Here is a 19,218-nt window from a genome sequence, read left to right on the forward strand (position 1 = left end):
TTTTATTTTTAAACAGATGAGTGTTCCACCGCCGTTTTTATTTCGTAGCAATGGAACAACTGCTACATTAGACGCTTGTGGCCTGTGTCGTAGCATGCCCATCCCGTAGTATGCCTCTCATCAATCGAAAAACGAGTAGAATGTTAACCATAATTTGGTTCTCCTCCCAGGTTCTACTGTTGGGCATGGGAGCGGATGAACTGTTGGGTGGCTACACCAGACATCGTACCATACTACGTCACTGTAGCAACGACTGGTCTGCCCTACGTGCTCAGCTGGAACATGAGGTGAGTCGAACCTGCGACCTCCTGATTACCAGGCGAGCAAGTGACCACTGATCGAATGAGTGCTGCTGACTCTTCCGGAGCGCACTCAGAAAAGTACGTGATGAATCACTGAAGTTAAGCAGCGTTGCTCGTGATTGGTATCTGGCCGGGGTGCCGACGGCGTAAGCGCCATATATGTTACTAGCCTTTTCAAGCCACCTCTACCTGGGTGTGGTCAATGTGAGTAACAGAGTAACTAATTGAAATCCCGACCTCCTTGGTGTAGTGGTTAGCACAGTGGGGTTTGAATCTGGAGGTTGACGGTTGAAGTTCAAGTCAGTGTGACGAGCAGTTATGCTTAATACAGTTAGAAAAAATTCCTTCCATTCTTGATGGAAATCTTGGCGGAAAAGCGAGACATAATTTTGAAACTCTAGACACACTTGATGTCCGACATACTCGAATTGGAAGATGAAGCTACCGAGGTAGAAGGTGGAGTGGGCAGGAAGTCATTCGCCTTGGCAAGGAACTGGCTGATGGTGTGATAGTAACCGGAACATTTCCACGTGTCGTTATGAGAGCCGGACTCGAACAGGACGATCTGTTTCAGAATACCTGGGGACATAAGGATATCATTATTAAACAAACAATTTGATCAAAACTTTATTTACTTACAGAAATTAATTTTGAAAATATCCATTGTCTATCTCACCCAGGTGCTTAACATATCAAGGCGGAATCTGGGCCGGGATAATCGTGTTGTGTGTGATCATGGTAGACAATCCAGAACTCCGTTCCTAGACGAGCCAGTGGTGGCGTTCCTATTGAGTCTCCCTTCCTGGCAAAGGTAAGACAACAATAATTGAATGGGAGAAATATAAACGTACAAACAGAACACAAATTAAAGAAGAGTGTTCATATTAAAGAGAAACACTCTTTAATAAATTAGATGAATGAGAAATTAGAGCTAACGGAAAAGGATTATTAGAAACACCGATCCCGTATGAAGGAAAAAGATGCAGAACGTACCTACATAACTGTACTCGTACCATCTTTTTTGGACGGGTCGATAGACAACACTCTGACATCAAACAAAAGATGTCAGTTGCGATTACAGAAATATAAATGTACAAACAGAACAAAAATTAAAGAAGAGTGTTCATATTAAAGAGTGTTTCTTAACTGAAACACTCTTTAATAAATTAGATGAATGAGAAATTAGACCTAACGGAAAAGGATTATTAGAAACACCGATCCCGTATGAAGGAAAAAGATGAAGAACGAGAAGAATTACGTACCTACATAACTGTACTCGTACCATCTTTTTTGGACGGGTCGATAGACAACACTCTGACATCAAACAAAAGATGTCAGTTGCGATCAGTAGTTGCGGTTTAAATTTATTAAAGGGACTGTAATTATGTTGAGCATTCTCAACTGTTTGTCACAAATGTCGTTCCCCACTCAATACACGTCGATATATTTCATGACCTTACTGGGACTCGAACCACCGACCGCGCCAACTACTGAGGTTGGCCAACATGTTTGAAACATAATTTGCTCTTTAAACTCGGGACCTGAATGGGCCTTCTTAAATGGTCCACAGGGCCCCTTAGTAAATCAATGTAAATCATACCTCCGCTGTTCTCATGTAGTTTGACCATCATGGACGGAGGTACCAGATGATCGTTGAGGCCCACAATGAAGAATGTTGGGTTCGAGACTCGCTCAATCTTCCAGTGGGAGAGAAACTGAAATGAGATGAGGGAAAAGTTGAAGTAGTAAGTAGTTATATTTTACTATGGAAAGTCCATGTACCATTGTACCCTGGGGCCTGGTAAACCAAATTTGGAGAATTTCGTTTATTCAGTTGAGCTCTATAGCTACGGCCAGCCAAATTAGCTTGGAAGGTAGCACGCCTGCCTTGTAAGCCCTAAGTCGCCAGTAGTTATATTTTACTATGGAAAGTCCATGTACCATTGTACCCTGGTAAACCAAATTTGGAAAATTTCGTTTATTCAATTGAGCTCTATAGCTACGGCCAGCCAAATTAGCTTGGAAGGTAGCACGCCTGCCTTGTAAGCCCTAAGTCGCAGGTTCACTTCCCGCGTGGTGTGTACTTTATCCTAAACAGAAAAGGTTTGTTCTCAGAACGGCTGGCTGTCTCCTACCCTGTCCTCCTTCTCTCTTTGATTTCAGGATGATGAGACCTCTGTAAATACACTTCAGTCCATAGAATCTATACCTTTTTTTAAAGAAAAAAAATCCAAAACTAGCTAGGTACTTTCTTTTTATTGCATTGCCAACTTTTTTCCCACTAGAGAAAAGAGACTCGCTCTTTTCCCTATCAAAATATAGTTTATCCAGAGATAGGTGCATTCTCTTTTTATTGCATTGCCAACTTTTTTCCCACTAGAGAAAAGAGACTCGCTCTTTTCCCTATCAAAATATAGTTTATCCAGAGATAGGTGGCAAACTTACTTTATTTTTAAAACAGAAGAGGGGCATCTTTCTGAGCACATTCCATTTGAGAAGTATGAGTGCCATGTCGGGTATACTGGTGAACGTGTTCTCCACAATGAGACACCAAATCTTCGAAGCATACTCGGGCCTCGCTAGTAGATCTATTGCAACTGCCCCACCTGTCGAATAAAGATGTATTTTTCGGGGTGAACAAAGTGAGGTATCGCCAGCCTTGGAGATAGTACACCTGCCTTGTAAGAGTTAGGTTCGATCCCAAACTGATGAGGTTCGTCTTCGGAATGACTGGCTTTCTCTTATCCTCTCTTCACTTTTGGGAAAATAAGTTCTTAGTAGTGTTGAGCATTCTTGACTGTTTGTCACAAATGTCGCTCCCCACTCAATACACGTCGATATATTTCATGACCTTACTGGGACTGGAACCACCGACCGCGCTAACTACTGAGGTTGGCCAACTTGTTTGAAACATAATTTGCTCTTTAAACCCGGGACCTGAATGGGCCTTCTTAAATGGTCCACAGGGCCCCTTAGTAAATCAATGTAAATCATACCTCCGCTGTTCTCATGTAGTTTGACCATCATGGACGGAGGTACCAGATGATCGTTGAGGCCCACAATGAAGAATGTTGGGTTCGAGACTCGCTCAATCTTCCAGTGGGAGAGAAACTAAAATGAGATGAGGGAAAAGTTGCAGTAGTTATATGGAAACTGGAAATGGATTAATGGAAAAGTTACATTACAAATCCAATAATCCACTTTTTTCTTTTGAATGGAAAGAAGGCAACACTCGGCAACATTGTAGGAAACAGGGAGGATTTAACCCGCACGGAGATGCGCGTTAATGGGGCAGTTGCAAAACAAATAAGATCCGTTTACAAGCACTACACTTAATGCGAACACCAATACGCTATCATAATCCACTCGCTTTTACACTTTTTACCTAATAATAAATACGTGGTATTTTAGGTAAGTCCAATAGATACCCTCTTCTAATCGCCCACTATAGGGATGGGCTACCTTTAAAAAGGTTTCTATACGATAGATAGTGAGATTTTTCCTGCCCATTACCTACTTCTTTTCCCTCTACAAGCGTTAGGTACCTAATTTTACTACGTAGATCGCAGTCCAATATAGAAATATATATTTTTATACATACCCAAAACTTCAATTTTTGGTCACATAATCTGACTTTTGATTCATACCATCTAGAGGAGTACAGGTTACCAGAACTTCAAGATCAGAAGCTTTACCGGGAGCCTTATTCATTATATTCTCGGCGTTGCTTAACCTATGTATGACCAAGAGATCTAACAAAAATAAGAAAACAATGGTATAATTTCGGTAATCACGTAAATACGCTTTTTTATTGCCAAACAATTTCAACAAAAGTTACATGGAATGATAAGGTACAAAAGAAATCTCCTTGGAGGAAAAAAAAAACCAAACAAACCAACATCTCAGCTGAGAAAATAAATAATACATAATTAGATACACGGTACAGGGGTTCTTTTCTCCTAAGAATCGAACCTGGACCTCCTGCATCCTAGGTCAGGACCTGTAAGGTTGCTATAATCTGAATCCAGGTCTCACTCCTTTTTACTCCCATTTAACTCTAGAAAACCCGGATTTTCAAACTCTAATAAAAAACCCGATTTTTTTTTTTAATACCTACAAAAATGGATCTTCCCTTTAGATTTAAATCTCATTTCTCTCAAGTTGGAAAAAGAACCTTGATTTTTTGAAGATTACGAATCTCTATTTGAAGTATTTGGATACCCCGGCTGTCAGTAAGTAGAGCTAACATCATTAGACACAGTATCTGACGCCGACGTATCTAGTCTAGATCTCTTCCTAGCAGGTTCCTCCACCTCCTGGGTAGGTTCTACTGGCCCATCCTCCTCCTCATGAGCTTCATTCTCCGCCACATTCTCCTGTATCTTCCTCACGTTGAGCTTGAAGTCTCTCGTCTCGATGAGCCGCACCTTCAAAGCACTATCCTTGTTCTTCTTGCTCAACATGAGGATCAACTTGGCAAAGTTTTCCTGTTCAAGAATAATGCGTGGGACAAGTTGATTGACAAACTTGGCGTTCTTGGAACTACCATTCGAATCGTCTTCAATATCATGGATGAAGTCTGCCACTTGGGTGGAGAGTTTGACAGAGACAAACGACACGAGACAGTCAAACTTGGCGGCCTTGTAACACGTCAGGGAATTCTTCTGGTAATACTTGGCGATGTTGTTGAGCAGTGTATAACACCGGACCAACACACGCAGACAGCACTGTGTCGTGTCGTTGGGTAACTTGAGATGGGCGAGGTTCTTAACAACCGAGCAGATGAGTTGTGAGAATTGAACCAAGGACTTTTCTTTTTCACTCAACTCTGCTGCTGCCTCCTCGCTGCGATACAGATGGAGTATGTTATAGTGGGAGCGGAGACGTATAAGGAGCCACTCTACACTATTCATACACTTGCTAATATACTCACATAGGATAGGCAGGATGATAGGGCGCGTACTCTTGTTCATTATCTCTAGCTTATGCGCCAGTTTAGAACTCCCCGGGACTTTGCCTAGCTGTAGGTCGTGTCGTTAGGTAACTTGAGATGGGCGAGGTTTTTAACAACCGAGCAGATGAGTTGTGAGAATTGAACCAAGGACTTTTCCTTTTCACTCAACTCTGCTGCTGCCTCCTCGCTGCGATACAGATGGAGTATGTTATAGTGGGAGCGGAGACGTACAAGGAGCCACTCTACACTATTCATACACTTGCTAATATACTCACATAGTATAGGCAGGATGATAGGGCGCGTACTCTTGTTCATTATCTCTAGCTTATGCGCCAGTTTAGAACTCCCCGGGACTTTGCCTAGCTGTAGTGTCATCGTATCCAGGATAGTAACATCATCAGAATCCCGCAATGTCAATGTTAGCATGAGGTTCACTACTTGTTTACAGATGCCTTTGTGTTCGATCTCGTTTGTTTCACATATCTCCACCACCCACTTCCGTATCAGATGAATACATTCGTTCTCTAGCTTCAGTGTTATCTTAGCCAGGATCTTAGTAGTTACAGTTCCCTAAATCAAACTTTTTTTTCCTAGTTAGAGTTCCCTAAATCAAACTCTTTTTTTTCCTAGTTAGAGTTCCCTAAATAAAACTTTTTTTTCTAGTTAGAGTCCCCTAAATAAAACTCTTTTTCCTAGTTAGAGTTCCCTAAATCAAACTTTTTTTTTCCTAGTTAGAGTTCCCTAAATCAAACTCTTTTTTTTCCTAGTTAGAGTTCCCTAAATAAAACTTTTTTTTTTCTAGTTAGAGTTCCCTAAATCAAACTTTTTTTCTAGTTAGAGTTCCCTAAATCAAACTTTTTTTTTTCTAGTGTTAGAGTTCCCTAAATCAAACTTTTTTTTTCCTAGTTAGAGTTCCCTAAATAAAACTTTTTTTTGCCTACTGCACTGACCATTACTCCACTAAGGTTAATAAAGAGAATCATCACCAAAGAACTGCTGAGGTCATATTGTGCGTGTTGTAAGGTAAGGAAGCTGCTCTCTAGTAGTTTTTTTTTTCAACAAGTTAAATAGGGTTATGAAAAATACACAGGATATAGTCCCCCCACATTTCTTGAATATATTTCTCTCTTAATTCTTCCCACCACCCTCTGCTTTCTTTTCTTCTTTCTCTCTCTCTCTCTCTCTCTCTCTCTCTCTCTCTCTTTCTCTCTCTCTCTCTTTCTCTCTCTCCTCTACCCTATTTATCTTACCTAGGGATCTTCCAAAGACAACAATTCTCCTGTGATTGATATCATTTCTAGACAGGAGATAGTCTATGCCAGCCATGGCATCCATACAAAGGCCTTCTTCAGATGTCCCTCTCCCTCTCTCTCTCTCTCTTTCTCCCTCTCCCTCTCTCTCTCTTTCTCCCTCTCTCTCTCTTTCTCCCTCTCTCTCTCTCTCTTTCTCTCTCTCTCTCTCTTTCTCCCTCTCTCTTTTCCACCCTCCTCTACCCTATTTATCTTACCTAGGGATCTTCCAAACACAACAATTCTCCTGTGATTGATATCATTTCTAGACAGGAGATAGTCTATGCCAGCCATGGCATCCATACAAAGGCCTTCTTCGGATGGACAACCTTGGGATTTGCCGTAGCCTCGGTATTCCACCATGAGGACATTACATTTGAGCATGCTGTGAAGACCAGCCACATTGTGCAATCTGGGGAACAATGACCAAGGGAAAAATTAAATAGAAATCTAGTTGTTAATCTCTTCTTTCAATAAAATACATCAAACTTAATTTTATAAATGAGAATACCTACGTCTCTCAATTCTTATCACTAGGGGGCAGATTTTGCATATTTTGAGGGTTTTCCTTAAAATGCATATTTTTAGCATATTTCAAGCATTTTTCTGTCAACATAGTAAAAACACAATAGCATGAGGTTCACTACTTGTTTACAGATGCCTTTGTGTTTGATCTCGTTTGTTTCACATATCTCCACCACCCACTTCCGTATCAGATGAATACATTCGTTCTCTAGCTTCAGTGTTATCTTAGCCAGGGTGTTGATAGACACTTCCAGCGTGTTGCATACCTCGGTATATTCTTCATCCTCTTCAGGCGCTGCTTGTAGTTTGTCCAGATGGGAACTGATCAGTGCGTTATAGACTTTGAGTAGAGATAATACCTGCTTCTTAATCCCTAGGGAGACATCACGCCCGGTGACCTTGTAGAGGAAGTCAGGGAGATTTTGGGTTTTTGGCCTTTGACTGACAAAATTCTAGTTTTTTGTCTTCAAACTTAGTTTTATAAATGAGAATACCTATTACCTATGTTTCTCAATTCTTATCACTAGGGGGCGGATTTTGCATATTTGCATATCCAAAAGCATATTTTGAGGGTTTTTCTTAAAATGCATATTTTTAGCATATTTCAAGCATTTTTCTGTCAAAACATAGTAAAAACACAATAAAAATCACCCACCCCCCTAGAGCCGCAAAAGCCTCACATTTCGTATTCTAGGACAGATAATTTATATCACGCCCCCCCCCCAAAAAAAAGTTAAAATATTCAAAATCTTTGACATTAAACTGATTTTTTTTTTTTTAAATCCAAATATGTAGGTAACCACATACCTATGGTAATGTATACATTTTCCTCTGGTTAATGGGTACTAAATAGGTAGGTATAGCAAAGAAGAAAAAAATTAAAAAAATTGGATAGCTTTTTTTACAACACTTTCCTCATTAAAGATAGATAAAGGGAACATCAGTTAGAGGTTGGAAAATGCTGTGTGACCCTCTGTGACACATATATGGGAACCTAGATGAGTGCATGTTTTTGCATATTTTGACAGTTTTCTGGCATATTCTTGCATATATTGGCCATTTTTTGGTGCATATTGCATTCATATTTGGGCCATTTTTTCATGCATATAATACGCCCCCTACTTATCACCATCTCTTGTATTGAAAATATTAAATTTAGATCAATCATACCTGTGTCCAATGTTTCCAGCATTTCCATGGAGGTAAACCAGAGTCATTGTCTCACATTTAGCTTTGACATCTGGTTGTGGAATAAAGTACAAGTGAATCTTGGTGCCATCTAAGCTCTTCACAAATATGCTTTCATATGGCAGCCCATGCATGGATGGCAACGCCCCCTACTTATCACCATCTCTTGTATTGAAAATATTAATTTTAGATCAATCATACCTGTGTCCAATGTTTCCAGCATTTCCATGGAGATAAACCAGAGTCATTGTCTCACATTTAGCTTTGACATCGGGTTGTGGAATAAAGTACAAGTGAATCTTGGTGCCATCTAAACTCTTCACGAATATGCTTTCATATGGCAGCCCATGCATGGATGGCAAAGCAACAAATACTCTTGAATGTGATGGTTGTTCAGGGAAGTAGAGGAAGAAATCTTCCATGTTATAAACAATCCCTGATATGATACCTGTAACAAAACATGCCTATGTTTACTGAAGAGCAAACATTATGAATGGTGATTTCAATAAATAAAAATAATAAAAATAAAAAAAAAAATAGGGGCAGCAAGGGTAAAATAATTTTGGTGTTTTCAGGGGGGGGGGGGGTAAGGGCAAATTTTTTTTAAAACCATTTTAGCCAAATATTACCAAAATTAAAATTAGCCTCATTCTTATTAGCACTCATCTGTGTGGCAAGCACCGCATTCTGTGTTTGTGACTGCGAGGAATGCACATCCATAATCATCTGCGTGAATAGACTCGGACCTTTCATTTGATTCAAACTATTCTGACTATAGGAGGATATGATTTGCTTGAGTTGCATCTGCTTGAGGATATGTAGGAACCCAAACACAGCTGTCTGCTTCACGTAGACATCTTTAGAAAATAACATCTTGCGTAGTGTTAGGATGAGCGCATTACGGAAGTCAGACTTGAGCTTAGCGATGGGGAGGACGGCGACTATTATCTTCCTGATGATCTGATGAGGAAGACGAAACATGGACTTGATAAGTTCAAGCAGAGGAGTGATGTGTTCCTGTGCCGAGTAGATACACATGGAGCAGATCTGATGCAGGGTGTCTGTGTACTGATAGTTGAGTTCCCCACTGTACAGACTGTGACATAGTCTGTTCATAACTTCAAGGTAGACCTGTCTGTGTTTCTTGATGAGTAGAATGATCATGTAGCGACCACTACGCCGGATCTTATTCACTACAGCTTGACTTAGCTTAGGACTCGCGTTTGTACAGAGCAGCGCGAAGCTAATGTTCACCAAGCCCTTGAGCACTTTCTCCTTCCCGGCTACATTACTTTCTATGAGTGTTTTAAATACATGCTCCACATCACACGCCGTGGCTTCCTGCTTACGAATCCACCCAGAGTTATGCCGATATTCCATCTCAATGAAACAATTCGTGATGATAGTCTTGATAATACGTAGGATCTCTGTCTCAGTGGAAACTGGAAAAGTTACAAATCCAATAATCTACTTTTTCTTTTAAATGGAAAGAAAAAGAAGGCAACACTCGGCAACATTGTAGGAAACAGGGAGGATTTAACGCGCACGGAGATGCGCGTTAATGGGGCAGTTGCAAAACAAATAAGATCCGTTTACAAGCACTACACTTCATGTGAACACCAATACGCTATCAATCCACTCGCTTTTACACTTTTTACCTAATAAATACGTGGTATTCGGTATTGTAGGTAGGTCCAGCAGATACCCTCTTCTAATCGCCCCCTATAGGTCCAGATGGACTACCTTTAAAAAGGTTTCTTATACGATAGGTAGTGACATTTTTCCTGCCCATTACCTACTTCTTTTCCCTCTACAAGCGTTAGGTAGGTACCTAATTTTACTACGTAGATCGCAGTCCAATATAGAAATACCTATATATTTTATACATACCCAAAACTTCAGTTTTTTGTCACATAATCTAACTTTTGATTCATACCATCTATAGGAGTACAGGTTACCAGAACTTCAAGATCATAAGCTTTACCGGGAGCCTTATTCATTATATTCTCGGCGTTGCTTAACCTATGTATGTGTGACCAAGAGATCTAACAAAAATAAGAAAACAATGGTATAATTTCGGTAATCACGTAAATACGCTTTTTTATTGCCAAACAATTTCAATGTCTTGTACTCTTTACCTGTCGGGGAAAAAAAGAGGGACATAAAGTTCAATTAAAAAACAGAGTAAAACATGTCTTTTTTTTTTACTCTTCTTCTTATTACTACCTTGGTACCATTAGAGCAGTATTAAATTTAAGAGCCTGATTTTATTAGAGACACTTAAACTTAAATAAACATATTTTGTCTGCTTTCTATTTCTTAGTCAAAAATGACACAGAGAAAAAGTTATGTGTCACCTACCTGTTGTCCGACTGCCACAATGTTCAAAATGGCTTTTCTTCTCCATAGTTTCAATAATTTTGGGTATGAAAGTTTTATTCTTCTTCTTATTACTACCTTGGTACCATTAGAGCAGTATTAAACTTAAGAGCCTGATTTTATTAGAGAGACTTAAACTTAAATAAACATTATTTTGTCTGCTTTCTATTTCTTAGTCAAAAATGACACAGAGAAAAAGTTATGTGTCACCTACCTGTTGTCTGACTGCCACAATGTTCAAAATGGCTTTTCTTCTCCATAGTTTCAATAATTTTGGGGATGAAAGTTTTCCAAATTTGCTCGCTGCAGTTATTGTTTTCATCTCCACTACCCGTTCTATCCTTGGCCATATTTCTAATGGAACTCAAACAATTATCACACAGACCAATGATCTGTTCGGGGCTCAAAATTTCCATCACATGCACAAGACATAATGCTACATTCAGAATACTCTTTGAATTGCTCGAGCTGAAATCACTAGTGTTGACAACTTCAATGATATTTTCAATCAGTGGCAAGATAATATTTCCAACTTGGTCACTGTCAGCATTGTCCTTTTTTGTGTTACATAGATATTCTTCCAAGTCTCGTTCAAAATGAGCATCCAAGATGTTTTCCTTAATGTAAGATTTTGAAAATGTTTTTGTACTTTTAGCAGGCATTTTGGATGATTTTGTCAGATTGTCTTCATGTGTTTAAATCTGAAAGGAAAAGAGAAATTAATAGATTTGGCTATGAAAGTTTTCCAAATTTGCTCGCTGCAGTTATTGTTTTCATCTCCACTACCCATTCTATCCTTGGCCATATTTCTAATGGAACTCAAACAATTATCACACAGACCAATGATCTGTTCGGGGTTCAAAATTTCTATCACATGCACTAGACATAATGCTACATTCAGAATACTCTTTGAATTGCTCGAGCTGAAATCACTAGTGTTGACAACTTCAATGATATTTTCAATCAGTGGCAAGATAATATTTCCAACTTGGTCACTGTCAGCATTGTCCTTTTTTACGTTACATAGATATTCTTCCAAGTCTCGTTCAAAATGAGCATCCAAGATGTTTTCCCTAATGTAAGATTTTGAAAATGTTTTGGTACTTTTAGCAGGCATTTTGGATGATTTTGTCAGATTGTCTTCATGTGTTTAAATCTGAAAGGAAAAGAGAAATTAATAGATTTGGCTTTCCAACATTCTACAAACTTAGTGAGAACTAACTTAGATCTCAATCTTGACTTTTAATTATCCTGTGTAGAACCCTTTTGCTGTACCCTTCTATTTAGTAAGACCTGGTTGTTGTTGTAGTGGTGTGGCTGCACCAAGGAGGGTTGATGGTCTCTAGCCAAGATTAATTGACCTGTCCCAAACCTCAGTCAATCATGAGAACCTGTGCTTTTCTTTAGAAGCATGATAAACCCTTGAATGGTAATCACCATCTACTATCTACTCAGCTAGCCAGTTTGGTTTAAGATCAGAGATATGAGTCAAATTACTTACCAGATTGATGGTATGCCTTATCCGGTGGAACAATCCTTTTACACCACAGGATTCATCCTGGCAAGTGCCAGACAACTTTTTTGAAGTTTCTAGACAGAATGTGCAAGATTCCAAGCTGGGAAGACCTTCTACTTGTCAAACTCAGGTCTGGGATTATTGTAGAACATCAAATTCCACAAAATTATTCAATTTTATTGGTAAATTACACCTTTTTATAAAAAATTCACAACTTTTTGCTCAACCAACGTTCAAAAAAATTCAAATTTTTTATCAACAAAAAACAGCCCGCCAAATTTAAAATCGCGTCGATTTTTCTCTGTGCGCTTAGGGCGCGTATACATGACCATTTCCCGTTTGCTTTTTTTCCCTTCCAAAAATTACAAATCGCTTTTCTTCGAACTTGATTTTCCCATGAGACTGCTGTGATTCAAAATTTGAACCCTCAAGTACATGTCTGTAGATTACAATGTAGGTTTCGTTGAATAGGTAGCTAGGTTACGACTACCTGTCAAAATATCGGATATTTGTATTGAAAGAAAATAAATCAGCCTACTTTAGCTTGGAGAATAGAGCTTCTGCCTTGAGCTAGGTCACGGTTTTAATTCCCGCCCCGCGGGAAACTTTATCCTAAACAGATAGGGTTCGTTCTCGGAACGGCTCTTCTATTATCAGCCTCTTTTCGATTTTGGGAAAATAAGACCTTCGCTGTGTCAGTTCCCTCTATCTTTTTCTGAGTTCCCTAAATCAAACTTTTTTTTTCTACTGCACTGACCACTACTCCACTAAGGTTAATAAAGTGAATCATCAACAAAGAACTGCTGAGGTCATATTGTGCGTGTTGTAAGGTAAGGAAGCTGCTCTCTAGTAGTTTTTTTTTTTTTTTTTTTTTTTTTTTTTTTTTTTTAAAAAAATAACATGAGGTTCACTACTTGTTTACAGATGCCTTTGTGTTTGATCTCGTTTGTTTCGCATATCTCCACCACCCACTTCCGTATCAGATGAATACATTCGTTCTCTAGCTTCAGTGTTATCTTAGCCAGGGTGTTGATAGACACTTCCAGCGTGTTGCATACCTCGGTATATTCCTCATCCTCTTCAGGCGCTGCTTGTAGTTTGTCCAGATGGGAACTGATCAGAGCGTTATAGACTTTGAGTAGAGATAATACCTGCTTCTTAATCCCTAGGGAGACATCACGCCCGGTGACCTTGTAGAGGAAGTCAGGGAAACTTTGAGTAGAGATAATACCTGCTTCTTAATCCCTAGGGAGACATCACGCCCGGTGACCTTGTAGAGGAAGTCAGGGAACTCTGCATTGACGTTTTTCGTCAGCCTCTCATTCGGCCCTAACTGCTTTGGGCTGAAATCCCTTCTACAGTTCTCTCTATTAAACCTCTAGAAAAAAAAACACATTTTTCACAAGTTGAAAAAATAAAAATACATTTTTCTTTTATAATGGTATACAATGATAATATTCACATTTTTTTTTTTTACAATTACAGAATAGTAGCTCTCTGAAATACCCAATAAGGAATTTGAGCTAAAAAGTTACATGTAAACTCTGCATCATAATGGTTGATAATAATACTAATCATCGCGTGGAATATATTCAGACAGAGAGCACTCATCTTACAATCAAACTCATTCACCTCTTCCCACTTGAGTAGAACATACTTGTAGATAATCTGACTCAGTGCACACACATCCTTGTACACACTCGAACCCTTGCGGTCCCCGGACTGGGAGTCGAGTACTTGTACCACGTGTAGTACGGTAGATAGGACGTAATGTCGTAACTCTCGCTTGGCACGGATCTTCTTAGCTGCCTCTGTACTCGCCCAGTCTAGCTCCTCCATGAATATCAACTCTAGATATCTCTGCAGGATTTTCAAATCCAGCACTGTCACAGGGAGTTTAATATTCAAACTCGCCTTCTCTTCCTTCTTCGTCGCCTGACTCGGTCCCTCTGGTTTCTTGCCACCCTGTTTGGCTTTGGGTAACGCATTGACAAACTCTACAAACACACTGTACTGTCGATACAGGTTCAACAAGGCGTTACTTGTCTCCAGCGGCGTGTCCACACTGAGTGAGAACAACTTGTATGTCATCAACGCCTCGTACACACCAAGCACCTGTACCGTCACCTCCTTCCTGTAGGCCGCCTCCACACTTTCCTCACTCAGCGAGAACGTGTCCACACCACACTTGATGAACCTGTCTACCAGTGAGTCCATCTTATTCCCGATAACTTCTATAGTGGAGCTCAGTGTGCTATCGTGATCAGGGGAAGCGTTGTGCTTGGCTGTATTCACCACTTGGCCTAGCACGAGCAGTAACTCTGCTATTGGCTCCTGAAGTATGTACTCTCCCTTTTCATTGAGAGCGACGATTTTGTCCATATGAAGAGGAGGTAGGGTGTCTGTATCCACTACATAGAATACGCGACAATGTTCAAGAAGGAGTTCCATGGAGCCTAAGCATAGGTCAGAGTTCATATGAACACACTCGATGAAACCACGATACAGAGAGCTACGTACGAGGGCAGGTTGAGTGAGACAGCGACGGAGTACACCTGAGAGAAATCAGAAACATTATTAGTTACAATAGAAAATCAATCATGGAAAATTACCATATATACCTTAGGATGTGTAGATAACAATACTATCAATAATGAGGTCAAGGGAAATAAATCTTTCCATTTATTTTAAAAGCCAAAACTCTTCCTGTTATCATGAGAACAACTTTAACTTCGAAACAACCTAAAGTTACTTCTATCTTAACATTGTAATTTAGAAAACCACGACATTTGAGTAGGTTTGAAAGAGGTCTTATCTTCCGGAAAGCAAAGAGAAAAGGAAGACAGGATAGGAGAAAGGTAATTGAATTCTTACCCAGAACTTCCAGACAGACCGCCTCATTCTTATTAGCACTCATCTGTGTGGCAAGCACCGCATTCTGTGTTTGTGACTGCGAGGAATGCACATCCATAATCATCTTCTTTAACTTCGAAACACCTAAAGTTACTTCTATCTTAACATTGTAATTTAGAAAACCACGCCATTTGAGTAGGTTTGAAAGAGGTCTTATCTTCCGGAAAGCGAAGAGAGAAGGAAGACAGGATAGGAGAAAGGTAATTGAATTCTTACCCAGAACTTCCAGGCACACCGCCTCATTCTTATTAGCACTCATCTGTGTGGCAAGCACCGCATTCTGTGTTTGTGACTGCGAGGAATGCACATCCATAATCATCTGCGTGAATAGACTCGGACCTTTCATTTGATTCAAACTATTCTGACTATAGGAGGATATGATTTGCTTGAGTTGCATTTGCTTGAGGATATGTAGGAACCCAAACACAGCTGTCTGCTTCACGTAGACATCTTTAGAAAATAACATCTTGCGTAGTGTTAGGATGACATATAAATTTATATCCAGGTATTCTAGGTGGTGTACAAAGGCGCTTGCCTGATAAACAGGGAGCTGGGTTTGATTCCAACAAAGGATCAGCATTGACGAGGATTAACATTTTTTCAGAATTTGAATGTCTTCTTTTTATACTGATAATGCCTCCACTGGTCGCTACTCAATTAAAGTAGCCACTCAATTGTGCACCCTGAACTCCAAGCAAAGAGCCGAAAACCGGGAATCGAACCTAGAAACATGTTAGTGATAAAAAAAAAACAATAATAAATAGTGCTTATTTATATTGCTCGTATAGGACTGAAAAGTCGCTTTACTCCAGCAGCAGCAAGTTACTCCTATTACTGTGGTCGAATTCTCAAATTACATTGAGGATAAATTTTTATACCTCGACTGGGATTGAATCCACGCCTTCATGCTTAACAGGCCAGCGCCTTTGCTTGAGGATATGTAGGAACCCAAACACAGCAGTCTGCTTCACGTAGACATCTTTAGAGAATAACATCTTGCGTAGTGTTAGGATGAGAGCATTACGGAAGTCAGACTTGAGCTTAGCGATGGGGAGGACGGCCACTATTATCTTCCTGATGATCTGATGAGGAAGACGAAACATGGACTTGATAAGTTCTAGCAGGGGAGTGATGTGTTCCTGTGCCGAGTAGATACACATGGAGCAGATCTGATGCAGGGTGTCTGTGTACTGATAGTTGAGTTCCCCACTGTAATTCAAATAAAATTAGCTTGGCCAAAAGTTATCAAATTTCTACCAAAGGCAGTGCACAATGACTCCTCCTTACTACTTCATCAAATAAAGTTTCCAAGCCCAACTCTACTTACCCGAGAGTGTCAACGAGAACAAACAAAATGCCAGAACTCCACCATACGCCCAGTAAATAAGGAAGCATGTAAATATGGCTGCACTTGAAAATGCATAGAACTCAAATTTCTACCAAAGGCAGTGCACAATGACTCCTCCTTACTACTTCATCAAAAAAAGTTTCCAAGCCCAACTCTACTTACCCGAGAGTGTCAATGAGAACAAACAAAATGCCAGAACTCCACCATACGCCCAGTAAATAAGGAAGCATGTAAATATGGCTGCACTTGAAAATGCATAGAACTTCATAAATGCTGTCATGAGATAGACTTTGATTTTGCTGAAGCTAAACACTGGCTGGATGGTGCTGCTATCAGACTGAATGGTGACACAGGAGTCTGTCTCCATGGTGCTGGAATTTATTTGGTTTCTGACAAAAGAAGGTCCCTCACTTAGTTTCTAACGAGAGTTTCAAACACCCATGATCAAGGATTTTTGCATGGTGTTTTTATTTCTTCTCGGTCATACGGTTAAAATTACGAAGGCTGATGGTTATACTTTGGTTATACACTGGAAAACCCGGATAATTGTTATAGTATAATTAAATATTCATTATTATCTGAAGTTGGATCTTGGACAGAAATGAAAGACTGCACTGCAGGTGTTGTAGGGTTTATTACTAATTTCATCCTAATCTTACGAGGTTGGGATCTTTGTAATACGTTTGAGACACACGGCTTTTCATTCCTGGGTACATTTTCTTCTAAAGTTCACAAAAAACTTGGAAAATCTTGGGAAATTCCCCACTGTACAGACTGTGACATAGTCTGTTCATAACTTCAAGGTAGACCTGTCTGTGTTTCTTGATGAGTAGAATGATCATGTAGCGACCACTACGCCGGATCTTATTCACTACAGCTTGACTTAGCTTAGGACTCGCGTTTGTACAGAGCAGCGCGAAGCTAATGTTCACCAAGCCCTTGAGCACTTTCTCCTTCCCGGCTACATTACTCTCTATGAGTGTTTTGAACACATGCTCCACATCACACGCCGTGGCTTCCTGCTTACGAATCCAGCCAGAGTTATGCCGATATTCCATCTCAATGAAACAATTCGTGATGATAGTCTTGATAATACGTAGGATCTCTGTCTCATACATAGCTATTCTATGAGTGTTTTAAATACATGCTCCACATCACACGCCGTGGCTTCCTGCTTACGAATCCACCCAGAGTTATGCCGATATTCCATCTCAATGAAACAATTCGTGATGATAGTCTTGATAATACGTAGGATCTCTGTCTCATACATAGCTACCTGGAATTTATTTGGTTTCTGACAAAAGGAGGCCCCTCACTTAGTTTCTAACGAGAGTTTCAAACAACCATGATCAAGGATTTTTGCATGGTGTTTTTATTTCTTCTCGGTCATACGGTTAAAATTACGAAGGCTGATGGTTATACTTTGGTTATACACTGGAAAAACCGGATAATTGTTATAGTATAATTAAATATTCATTATTATCTGAAGTTGGATCTTGGACAGAAATGAAAGACTGCACTGCAGGTGTTGTAGGGTTTACTAATTTTATCCTAATCTTACGAGGTTGGGATTTTTGTAATACGTTTGAGACACACGGCTTTTCATTCCTGGGTACATTTTCTTCTAAAGTTCACAAAAAACTTGGAAAATCTTGGGAAATTGATAACTGTTATAGTATAATTAAATATTCATATTATCTGAAGTTGGATCTTGGACAGAAATGAAAGACTGCACTGCAGGTGTTGTAGGGTTTACTAATTTTATCCTAATCTTACGAGGTTGGGATCTTTGTAATACGTTTGAGACAAACGGCTTTTCATTCCTGGATACATTTTCTTCTAAAGTTCACAAAAAACTTTGAAAATCTTGGGAAATTCCACTTAAAAGTGGAAATTGGAAAAGTTACAAATCCAATAATCCACTTTTTCCTTTTGAATGGAAAGAAGGCAACACTCGGCAACATTGTAGGAAACAGGGAGGATTTAACGCGCACGGAGATGCGCGTTAATGGGGCAGTTGCAAAACAAATAAGATCCGTTTACAAGCACTACACTTCATGCGAACACCAATACGCTATCATAATCCACTCGCTTTTACACCTTTTACCAAATAAATACGTGGTATTCTAGGTAGGTCCAACAGATACCCTCTTCTAATCGCCCACTAATACTATATAGGGAATAGGGATGGACTACCTTTAAGAAGGTTTCTGTTGCGTAAAACTTTGTAACTTTATTAAATTCTAGATGATAGGGATCTTTTTTAGTTAAGAAATCAGAACTTTAAATTTTGAATTTTGCCGCTTTGAAACTCTTGAGCGTATTTTCGGGTCTGATCATTTGAAATGCGCTTTTCACCTATGGGAAGCGAGCTTTTTATAAACTCGCCAGATTGTGAGAACGTTTTGAATTTTCCAAGTCGAGATTTTTCTGGAAAGAAAAAAGGAAATTAGACATGTTGATTTTCCATACAATAAAGTGAAGTTTCTGTTGTAAATACTTTTGAATCCTGTGTTTTCCATTGTATCCACCCTCTACCTACTGCACGAGGCAATCCGAACTCCGGTTTGGAAACAGTTTCTATACGATAGGTAGTGAGATTTTTCCTGCCCATTACCTACTTCTTTTCCCTCTACAAGCGTTAGATACCTAATTTTACTACGTAGATCGCAGTCCAATATAGAAATATATATTTTATACATACCCAAAACTTCAGTTTTTTGTCACATAATCTAACTTTTGATTCATACCATCTAGACTCTAGAGGAGTACAGGTTACCAGAACTTCAAGATCAGAAGCTTTA

The 19,218-nt window shown here is 39.5% G+C and overlaps 2 protein-coding genes across 2 annotated transcripts in view; one reads left to right on the forward strand and one right to left on the reverse strand.

Annotated features, from left to right (window-relative positions):
- LOC103505136 (asparagine synthetase domain-containing protein CG17486) overlaps positions 1-1,117 on the forward strand; it is a 5,629-nt gene extending 4,512 nt beyond the window's left edge. Inside the window, exons 8-9 of the mRNA XM_026820506.1 lie at positions 154-287; positions 983-1,117. Coding sequence (XP_026676307.1) covers positions 154-287; positions 983-1,117 — 269 coding nt within the window. The remainder of the gene's footprint in view (positions 1-153; positions 288-982) is intronic.
- Positions 1,118-4,083: 2,966 nt separating this feature from the next.
- Positions 4,084-17,532, reverse strand: LOC113465743 (Fanconi anemia group I protein). Its single transcript, XM_026820507.1, is given in 8 exon segments — positions 4,084-5,328; positions 5,331-5,745; positions 13,119-13,365; positions 13,697-14,708; positions 15,283-15,532; positions 15,945-16,275; positions 16,573-16,832; positions 17,155-17,532. Coding segments are annotated over 8 exon segments (3,690 nt in total). The 3' UTR covers positions 4,084-4,531.
- Positions 17,533-19,218: the final 1,686 nt, after the last annotated feature.

This window comes from Diaphorina citri, unplaced genomic scaffold, assembly GCF_000475195.1.
Source record: "Diaphorina citri unplaced genomic scaffold, Diaci psyllid genome assembly version 1.1 scaffold153, whole genome shotgun sequence".
Classification (NCBI taxonomy): domain Eukaryota; kingdom Metazoa; phylum Arthropoda; class Insecta; order Hemiptera; family Psyllidae; genus Diaphorina; species Diaphorina citri.